The sequence below is a fragment of the Vidua chalybeata genome, chromosome 8, assembly GCF_026979565.1.
Source record: "Vidua chalybeata isolate OUT-0048 chromosome 8, bVidCha1 merged haplotype, whole genome shotgun sequence".
NCBI classification, from domain to species: Eukaryota; Metazoa; Chordata; class Aves; order Passeriformes; family Viduidae; genus Vidua; species Vidua chalybeata.
The window spans coordinates 5,876,206-5,887,351 of record NC_071537.1 but is presented as its reverse complement, the minus strand read 5'-3'; the positions used below and the strand labels follow the sequence as shown (position 1 = coordinate 5,887,351).

General features: G+C 50.9%; 1 protein-coding gene across 1 annotated transcript; it reads left to right on the top strand.

The window, feature by feature from the left end:
• The first annotated feature begins 9,864 nt into the window (after nt 1-9,864).
• Nucleotides 9,865-10,884, top strand: NANOS1 (nanos C2HC-type zinc finger 1). The gene has a single exon (XM_053949290.1). The coding sequence runs from the start codon at nt 9,930-9,932 to the stop codon at nt 10,701-10,703; it is 774 nt and encodes a 257-aa protein (XP_053805265.1). The 5' UTR covers nt 9,865-9,929; the 3' UTR covers nt 10,704-10,884.
• Nucleotides 10,885-11,146: the final 262 nt, after the last annotated feature.

Sequence of the window (11,146 nt, the reverse complement as noted above, 5' to 3'; positions counted from 1 at the left end):
GAGAGTTCAGAAAGGAATATGAAGGATGGAAAAACAGCATTTACAGCTGCAGGAACTTTATCTATTTAGCTTGTGAAGAGAGGAGTTGAAGGGATGACTTGGTTAAAAAATATCAGTGTTCACAAGGAGAATTAAATGTTGAGATCAGGGTCCTCAATTAGCACAGGAAAACCCTGACACTGAAAACAGGCAAGTCCTGACTGGAAACATGAGGCACATGTTTACCAGTGTAAATAGTGAATTTATTACCAAAGCCAGAGCTGAAGCAGACAGGATGACTCTTCATTACAGGGTTTTTTAATAACATTTGAATGTTTTTTTCCTGAAAATACATGTTGAAATTCAAACAAGCACAAACAGAACCAGCCTTGTGACCTGTATTATCCAAGGGAGCAAACAGTAATGCTTCCCTTTTTTCACATTCATAGCCTTCTCTCCTTCCACCAGCAGTCCTGACAGTAATTCCAAGTGTACAACAGCTGAGAGCACAATTCTGATCACAGATCCTCCTGGCAGATCTGCTCTGTGTTTGTGCAAGCACCAAGTAGATCTCTCATCTCTCTGCCAGGAGCCTCTCACATAAAATTAAAAGCCATAAAATACCACTGTAGTGACACTGGTGCTCCCTCCTCACTGCCTGAAGCCAGAGGCCAGAACAAAATCCACCTCCTCACTCCCCTCCTGGCGCCCACCAGCAGCAGAGAATCCTCTGACATGCCCTGGTCTGAGCAATTCCAACCAGCCCTCACTTATCCATCCTGCATTTCCCTAATATCCAACCAGCCCTCACTTATCCATCCTGCATTTCCCTAATATCCAACCAGCCCTCACTTATCCATCCTGCATTTCCCTAATATCCAACATCCACTCTACTGTCCCACTCCTCTGTGTCCTACCCAACAGGATCACAGAGAACAGATTATTCCCTCTTTTGAAGGCATTTAAGACCATTTTCATGCCTCACTAAAGTCTCCTCCTGACTTGACAGCACCAATTCTTTCTCCCTTTCCTGAGAGGCCGCAGCTCTCATTAGTTTTTGCTGCTGGGTCCCTTCCAAGTGGTCTCCCCCTGGTCAAAATGCCACCCCCAAATCTCCACGAGGGGCTACAGGCCTTCCACAAACACACACCAGAACCCCAAGCTCTGTCACGTGTGCCTGAGAGCAGAACTTGGCCTCTTTTAATCCCATTGCCTTTATCAGCCATATAATGTTTTGCACATTATCACCCCAATTATAGAGGCTTGTAGGTGATAATGAGATTGCACTGGATATATTCCAGCAAAGCACATTCTAGGTTTTACTAACTTCATTAACCAAGAAAAGCTGGTTAATGGCTGAAAAGTGCAATGATGCACATAATCACACCAGTTGCTTTGCTACTACAATTATATTATTAAGATGGATCTTTGAGGTACAATTTTAATGTATAATTAGTGGGTTATCCCTTCAGGAAAAAAAAAAAAAAAAAGTAATTCAAAAGCACCCAAAGGTTTGAGCAAAGTAGTTCTTATACAAATGAAGTCATGCTCTCAGGTCAGACTCTGAATGGGATTTGTGAGAAAACAGAAGTGCAAGAATTTAGAAACTTAACCCAGGCTCCTCGAGGATGTGAAATGCCAAAGTTGCAATCCACTGGCACACACTGGGAACACCCAATCTCAGTGGTGTCTGTGGGTATCCAGGCTGTGACTTCTGAGAAGGCAACAGAGCCCTGAATGTATCAGAAATGTAAAACATTTAGACCGATTAAAAAAATATTTCTTGGTGTTTTGAAGACTTCTGTATTCTTTAGATGTTTATTTTCTAGGACATCATTGTTCTTCCCAATAGAGACAACTTCAATTTCAGATCAAGAAACCAGCACCACCAAGCAGGCAGGACAATGGAGAACCCTCTGGTTACTCCTTTACCAAATAACAAAACAGAAAATGAGTGTAAATTTTCACAAGCAATTTCCAAGTGCAAGCCTGATTTTTTTGATTGCTTTTCTCTTTCAGCTAAATTGTGCTTATCAGCTTGACAGAAAATGCAATGACTGTTTTTCACTAGGAATTTTTTGCAAATTTAATTGAGTTGCCAGGAGGAATGCTATTATCCTCACCATGTGAAATTAATATATCAGGAACTTATCTACTGTCTTGCATGTGTGCATGACATTTATATGGATCATTGCAACTAATACATATATATCTCTTCTGCTTGGTAAAATTTCACACAATAAAATATCTCCAGAACTGAATTTGTGATTGTCTAAAAGTCCTTGAATTTGGCTGGCTCTGCCAAGGAGCTTAGCAGGAGACTTTGCTGGATTTAATCAGCCAGCCAGACCTCAGAAATTCTGCTGGAATTCTTGTTGCTATTAGAAATATGCACGAGCACTTGCTAATTCAGTTCAGAACTGATTCAGAAAGTAAAAGCAATAAATCTTAATGCAAGCATTGAGCTCTCTCAAGGATATCCTGGAGCAGTGATTTTTTTGGAGAGGAGGAATACATAAAGGAATGTAGAGTGTCTAGCCAAAATTTTATTTGAAATACTATTTTCAGTGAATCTAGAGATTTATCCAAAACAGAAAACCTGTGATTTTTTCCAAATGCATTGACTTGGCCTTCCACTTCCGAGAGACAAGAAAGCAGGGGCAGCAGGAGACAAAACCAGTACACAAACTCTTGGCCACCCCCTTTAAGCAAGGAGGAGTTTAATCACTGCTATTAAACAGGAGTTCAATCCACACTGTGAGTCACCAGGACATCTTTCTGTGCCTTAAGAGCTCCACGGTCTCCTGAAATCTAACAAAAACTGCCAACTTTGAGAGAAACTGCAGGTACTGAGGCAAGGCCTGCCACGATAAGCACATAATTAATGTTTGCTGACTGGAGTTTCATTTATTATTACCCTGGAGTTAAAGAAAGCATGAAACAACATTACCTGCAGATGAAGCCCACTGACACTCCAAAATTCAGTGTGTGAAACCCTCAAGAGGCACAAACCTGACACAGCTGCTGGGGCAGACTCTGTCAGAGGCACATGGTAACACCCTGCCAGGACAAAAAGCTCCAAAGAGGAAGCCCTGGCTGCAGAGGAGTGCAGCAGGCTGGGGTTTAACCTCAGCATTCCCAAATGCACAGGCCAGGGCGCAGGGTGGGGTCAGCAGGTGCCATTGGCTGCAGCTGAGCAGCTCAGCTCGGATCAGAGAGCTCCTGCTCCCCAAATACTTGAGTTTGAGGGCACAGAATCACAGGATGGTTTGGGTTAGAGGGACTTTAAATCTTGTTCCAACCCTCCTGTCACAGGCAGGGACACCTTGCACTAGACCAGGTTGCTCAGAGCCTCATGCAGCCTGACCTTGGATATCCAGGGATATCCGGAGATATTCAGCAATAATAAAGTTCAGTACTATAGACCTGATTTAATTCATACAAAATTGTAAAATTAACACAGTTCCTGTGCCATTTCAGGCTCTTTCAGAAGAATTTGGTTCTCCGTTTCAACATGAGTCTGATTTGCTGTAATGGGAAATCACATCTGACATTTAGGAACTGAAGTGCTTACAGCATTTATTACATTTCCCTGATATATTAATAAAATGCACTAACACAAACTGTTCTTCAACAAAATAAGAAACCAAAGCTACCTTTTGGTTTTCATAAAAACCATTTGATTTTCTCATGAACAGTATATATGAATTTCTATGCCACTTTGACATCCCTCTCCATAAGTCAGTATATCCTCAGGACAAATATGGTGCTGCTAATAAACATTTGGCTCTTGGCTTTATTTGTGTTCTGCTGTAGTTTAGATGGGCAAGTCAAAACCCTGGCTGGCTGTCTATGACCTTTGCATTCTCCTTTAAATTCCATGCATTTGTAAGAGATGATGGAAGAACTGATAGCATCTACTGTTTATCAGCCACGATAATTAGATTAGATACATTTTTGATTGTAAAAATAGTCTTGTGATGGATTTTTTTTCTTATTTTTTACAGCTTCTATTTCCAACACTTTCAGCAGTGCTCTGAAGATTTTTAAAAGTCTGTGTCCAGGAAGCACTTTGTCTCCTTCAGCTGACAAACTTTTCTGGGGGTAGAGGAAATTCAGTTTCTCTTCTCTCTGCACTGTCAGCCCCCAGAGATGAAGTCTCCTCTCATCCTCTTTGCTGTCAGCCCTGGAGAGGGCTCAGCTGTCCCCTCCAGCCCCCACACACCCCCTGAGCACCCCTTCTGCTACAGCCACAGCCAGGCTGATGCTGGGCTGGGCACTCTGGGCTCTGCTGAATGCTCAGCTTCAGTTGCTCTTGGTTCAAGGTGCCATTGCTAGAGATAAAACAAAATAGGGGAAATGACAGCATTTTGCTGGAAATTCGAGCACTCAAGAGTCAAGCAGAGCCATGTTTAGGTTGCCCATATAACTTTCTGCTGTGATGAGCACATTACTTGCTTGATGACAATGATGTATTCTTGGAAGCACCTTTTATTTTCTGCTCTCAGCTCTTTCCAGTTGTCTGCATGCTCCAAGGTGGAGCAGCAGTTCTTACAGAGCTGGCTAATGCTGTGTGCTGTTCTGCACTTTCAATGGCTGAACCAAACTGAGAGACAGCTAAAAATGCATCATAGTCCCCAGCAGCTCTGTTGGCCTGGGTAAACATTTGCTGCAGTTACCTGAGGACTGTCATGTAACTCTGAAATGAGTGATCTGGACGGTCACTCCTGCCCCCAGTGCAGTGAAGGTTGTGCTCTACACCCTGAGGAAGTTTGGCACCCTGTTAAAGGAACACCTGATGTGTTTGGTGATGCTGAAATAGCCCCCTGGGCTCAGCACAGATCAGAGAAGGTGAAAACACCACTGCCTCCTTTGCAGTCAGATTTCCACCTCCTTGAAGGATCAGCTGCTTCCACACAACAAAAGCAAAAGCACACCTCCAAAGAAAGGTTCCCAAAACCAAAGCCTTGTTTTGTGGCTGACTTTTACATCCCTAATCCTCCATCCTAGGGAGTTTTTTGCCATTAAAAAAGGGGCTAGGATGACTTCTTTATCCTTCTAACCAACACTGTCATTCCAGCTCAGGCCCTCCTTTTCCTGGAGTCTGGGAGACATTGTTAGAGGAGGCAACGAGGCTGGAGAGGGGCTGGGAGCACAAACCCTGTGAGGAACCACTGAGGGAGCTGGGGGTGCTCAGCCTGGAGAAAAGGAGACTCAGGGGTGACCTCAGCACTCTCTGCAGCTCCTGAAAGGTGGCTGTGCTCAGCTGGGGTTGGGCTCTTTCTCCAGGCAGCACTGACAGAACCAGAGCACACAGCCTCAAGCTGTGCCAAGGGAAATATAGGTGGGATATCAGGAAAAAGTTTTTTACAGAAAGGGAGATAAAGTTCTGGAATGGCTGCCCGGGGAGGTGGTGCAGTCACCATCCCTGGGTGTGTTTAACAAAGCCTGGATGTGGCACTGGGTGCCAGGGTTGAGTTGAGGTGTTGGGGATGGGTTGGACTCGATGATCTTGAAGGTTTCCTCCAACCCAGTGATTCTGTGCCTGGGATCCCCCACCCTGCTCACACGACTGACAAGGAGCAGAGGCTTCCTCCCTCATGCAGCCCTCCCTTTTGAGAAGGGAAACACCAGAGGAAGTTCTTCTCCCACAGACACATCTGATGCCTTGTGAATGCTGACCTAGAACAGAGACTAGACAGAGCTAAAGATTAAAGTAGGGATTTATTAAGAGGCCTCAATAGATCTGCCTTGGGCAGCACAACTCAAAATGGTCACAAAATGGACAACCAGTCATGGGGTCTCACACTTTTATAAGTTTTGGCCTATTAGCATATTGGAGCTCATTGTCTAATTCCAGCTTTAGGTTATGAAGTCCCATCTTTCTTGTTTTCTCTCTTCAGTCCATGTTGTTTCTGCTCTTGGGCCTGAGATCTGGATTGGCTGTCTTCGGGTCCCCAGCTAGAGAAGGAATTGTTTTGTCTACTTACTCTGTGAAGAGAGCTCACCATCCCCTAATATGAAGCCCAGACCCACACACTAAAGCAGATCAGATTCTGAAAAATATAAAGGCTAAACCTGAGGCATCACATCGAACATCGGCGCCGGGGCCTCTGAGCAGACCCCAGGCTGAAGCTCTGCTTCCATCACTTGTGTTTGTATCCTCCACTGAAACCGAACTCGCCCGTGTGAGTCCCACCAGCTGCTCCCAATCTTCTGAACAGGATTGCTCTGTGCTATAAACGTCAGCTTTCCAAACACAAGCATCATCTGTTAAGCCAAAAGCTTCAGATAGGATTGCTGAACACTAGGCTGGGAGTCCAAGCAGCACAGGGCAGATCTTCCCTGTGTCAGCAGACACCTCATGTATTTTCCGCGCTGTCAGAAACAAACCACTCCTTGATATTCTGGGGGGGGAGAAGTCTTCTAGAAGTCGTGGTGAAGCTAATATTTTAAAAAGACCCTTCTGAGAACTTGCCAGCCTCCTGGGGGAGCTTGTCAACATCTCCCACATTAAATGAAAGCCACTTTAAAATCCACAGGGGTTTTGAAGAAAAGCTGGAACATATCAAAGCTGCTGGGATGGCAAGCTTCACAACGTGCACAATACATCAACACTTACAGGCAGTAAATCCTCCCCAGCCTCAGGGGAGCTCGCAGCCCCCCAGAGTAAGCCCTTTCCTAATGTATCTCTCAAATGAACTGCTAATCTCCTCTCTAAACTTGACAGCTGTCCTGCATGCACTCAAACCCCTCTGTGCTTAAATCCTTCTATCATTCTTGTTAAGCCACTTGTTAGATCATTTTTGCTTTAATACTAAGAAAGAAATCTTTCCTCCAACCCCAAACAAAGGCCTCACTCACCTGCAGCTGGCACCTCCACAGATTTCATACATATGTGTGTGTCTGTGTATTCCCAGGAGCAGTCTTGGACTTTACAAATTCCTGTGGCCAGTGGGAGCTCCCCCACCAGTCTCCCCAAGCAGATTTCTCAGACCCCAGCAGATTTGATGGCTTCCTGTGCTCAGATCAGCTTGAATTTCTGACATGGTTTCTCGCTGCTCTGAGGGAGCAGAAAACTTTCCCCTTGGCTGGGCAGAGTTTGGCCCGTGGTGTTGCATTCACAGTGCCAAGAGCTATTTGTCACTTCTGCTCCAGATGAGAGTTTGCCAGCATTGCTGTGCAGCCCTGCCACAAGAACTCACAAGAGGCACCACCAAGACATCTGTGCTCTTGCACTGCCCAGTTCCTGACAAGGGTTGCCTAAAGGCTACTTTGGCATAGTCAGAAATAATCCCAACTTCCAGCTGAGGGCAAAGCAGTAGTTTTTCATGCAGTTGTCAGTGTTTCAAATGTAGAACATTTCAAAGCACACCAAAACACCAATCCTTCCTAGAAGCAGCTGCTTGTCCATTAGCTCTTCTTGATCACATATTTTGTTTACTGCTTGAAACTGGTGAAGAGTTTCACCAAGACATTGATTCATTCCAATGTCAACGGTGGGATTTCCTGCTCTTGCACCAGCACTGTGGCTGGGCGACCCCAGTCAGCTGGCATGAGCTTGGTGCAAGTCTGATGATGCCCGACAGCTCTGCAGGGACCTGAGTGGAGCTGTTGAGTATTTGCTCAACCCCTGGAACATGCAGGTCCATGGGCAAAAGTCTGGACAAAGAAAGTAATGAAATAACTCCTGCAACATACCCCAAACACTTGGGTTGCCAAGGCACGTGAGCTCTGCTGAGCTGTTGGTCAAACAGAGGGTGCTGTTACTGCAGTGCTGGTGACAGGTGTCTATCCTTCACAATGTTTTCCCAGTGAGGATATTTTTTTTTATGCTGCTCCAGGTTCTTCATCGCTCCCTGCATTGGCAGTGAGGGGAACAGGGCTGTTTTCCTCTCTGCCTGTAGCTACATACACTGCTACAGCAGTGATATGAAATTATTCACTCTGCCTCTTAAAATGTCTACAGATGAGATACAGCAATTGCTCCAGGAAGTGATGCTCAACCACTCTGACTGATCACCCTGTGCCCTGTCACCCATCTGTTACCTCTGCCATTCCCTGCTGCCTCCAGTGCAAATCAGGCCCTGAAACACTCTGCTGAAGAGGGCAAAGGTCTGCCACATAACTGCATCTCAGAGATGAGCTCTGGGCTCAGCCTGACACCCCATAACTGTGAAATGTCCCTGTGGTCACCCAGTGCAGAATCGTGTCCCACACAGGCATGGTCTGGAACAGAACTTCCTTTGTGAATGTCTTCAGTACTGAGATGAGTTCCAGCCAGAGTTCCATGCTCTGAAACACTGCTTCCAGCCAGCTCTGCTCCCTGCAGCCATCCTTGTTGTTCCCTGGTCCTTGATACACCCACTTCCCAGGCACTTCATGAGGCTGGGGAGGTGGATCCAGCCTCGTGGTGCTGGAAGGCAGCCCCTGGGGAGCTATTCCTGATTCCTGAGCTTATGAAACCTGCCCATTTCAGATGCAAACAAAACACATTGGAAAGCTGCTTTACCTGCCAGAGGAGCATCTGTTAGACTGACAAATCAGGGCCGTGCACAGGGGAGACAGATTTACTTCTGACAAAACTTCACCCACCCTGCTCAGCTCTCACCAGGGGCTGGAAATTAATAGGATCCTTGCATTGTCAGCTCCTCTTGCCCAAAAGGAAAAGCACACCTGATGCTTCCCAAAGGAGGATCTGGTTTCTGGGTGGCCTGACTGGATGGGAACCATCAGGGGCAGCAAAGGGGGCTTGCATCTCCTCACCACGGTCCCTTGTCCTGCAGCACGGCACCTGCCCTGCAGGGACTGACCAGAGGGGTGAGGGCTGGGCCACCAAAACCTGGGCTCAGCAGGCCCAACAGGTGGGTGCTGCAGGACACTGCTGCCTGTCCTGCTGCCCAGGTGCCTCTGCATCCACCCACTGCACACAGAGCACGCACAGGCACAGTGTACATCAGGCCCATCCCTTTCTAGGGTTGAATATTCTAGACTGGTTCCCCATACCTGAGCAGCACTTCAGTGAGGGCACATACCTCACCTGAGACCCCAGCCAAACCTTCTCTAATTTAATTAATTAAAACCCACTTCTAACAGGGGTGCAAAGAGGAAATCACCTCTGCCCCACACGACTTTTTGGCACCAATGGGAAGGCACCTGCTGCCCTCACGAGCTTACAAGGCTCGCTGGAGCCTTTTCCCACTCGTACAGCGCCAAACTTGTTCTGTCCCCGCATCGCTCTGCTGCGGGTGGAGACTCCTCCCTGCCAGTGCCGGGCCGCTCGGAGCGGCACCGCTGCTCCCCGCCGGGGCTGTGCCTTGTGGGGTCCGGCTCACACGGGCTGCTCCCGGATCATCCTGCGGCTCCGCTACCGCTCCCGGTCCCGATCCCCATCCCGGTCCTGATCCCCATCCCGATCCCGATCCCCATCCCGATCCCCATCCTGGTCCCGGTCCCAGTCCCAGTCTCGGTCCCGGTCCTGGCCCCGACCCTGGTCCCGGTCCCGCTCCTGATTCCAGTCCCAGTCCCGATCCCGATCCCTATCCCCAACCTAGTCCCGGTCCCGCTCCTGATTCCAGTCCCAGTCCCGATCCCGATCCCTATCCCCAACCTAGTCCCGGTCCCGCTCCTGATTCCGGTCCCGATCCCGATTCCGATCCCTATCCCCATCCCCATCCTAGTTCCAGGTCCCGGTCCCGGTCCCGGTCCCGCCGCACCTGCGGGACCGGAGCGCGCCCCGACCGCGGCCGAGCCACGCCCCCGCCGCCGCTCAGCCAATGAGCGCGAGGCATCTCTGGGCGGCAGCCAATGGGAGCGCGGCGGCCGCGCCCCCGCCCCCTACTTGAGGCGCTCCGCGCGGCCGCGCGCTCGCAGAGGCGGCGGGAGCGGTGCCGGGGCGGACGGCGCGCCCGGCGCTGCCCCGCACCGCGCTCGAGGGAGGGGCCGCTCCCATGGAGGCATTCCCGGGCACCAAGCTGGAGCAGCACCGGCACCTCCCGCCCGTGGAGTGCCTGCCGGGCGCCCGCTACGGCGGCCGGAGCCACAGCGCCTGCGGGAACGTCTTCAACTCCTGGAACGACTACCTGGGGCTGGCCACGCTCATCACCAAGGCCGTGCGGCCCGGCAAGGGCTTCGGCCCCGAGCCCCCCTCGGTGGTGGTGGCGGCCGCCGTGCCGCCGGCCGAGGAGGAGGAGGAAGAGGAGGAGGAGGAGGAAGAGGCGGCGGGGCCGTACTTCGAGGGCGCGCTGGACTTGCACGACCTGGACCTGTGCGGGCATCACCACCACCACCACGGCGAGGGGCTGCTGGAGGAGCGCTTCGCCGACTTCAGCCCCTTTCCCGGGCGCGGCGGCCCCGCCGCCGTGGTGTTCGACTGCTCGGGGGAGCACCCGGGCCGGGAGGGCTCTGCCCACGCCTGGGGCGGCGTGGTGGTGGCGGGGCGGCTGCCGGCGCACCCGCGGGCCGCCTCCCGCCTGCTCAAGCCCGAGCTGCAGGTCTGCGTCTTCTGCCGGAACAACAAGGAGGCGGTGGCCCTCTACACCACGCACATCCTCAAGGGACCCGACGGCCGCGTCCTGTGCCCGGTGCTGCGGCGCTACACCTGCCCCCTCTGCGGCGCCAGCGGCGACAATGCCCACACCATCAAGTACTGCCCCCTCTCCAAAGTGCCGGCGGCCCGGCAGCTCCGGCACGCCCGGACCGCCCTGGGCAGGAAGGGCCGCTAGCGGCCGGGACCCCCGGGCCTCGCCCCGCGCCCCTCCCCGCTGACACTGCCCCGGCCCCCGGGCGGCCGCTGCGCGCTGGAACGCGCGGAGCCCGGCGCCGGGCCCGGGGACTGCGAGGCGGAGATGCGCTGTGTTTGTTTATTGTAAGAAAAAATATATCTATATGTGATTTTTATGGAGACGGCGAGATCTGACTTGGGTGGGTGTGCGCGGGGGGTTCCGAGGGTTGCACCCACGGCCGGGGAGGTGGCGGGGGTCCCCGGTGCCCGCGGCGGGGCAGCGCCGCCTTCTGCCGCCCGGCCGGCCCGAGCGCTCCGTGCCGGCGGGGCATCGGCCGGGAGAGCTGTTCTTCATTGCCCGTTCATAGCGGGGCGTTTAATTAGCGTACAACACTCCGCCTTTCAGCTCTTAAAGCAAACATCCCAGCGATTCCCTTCGCCGGT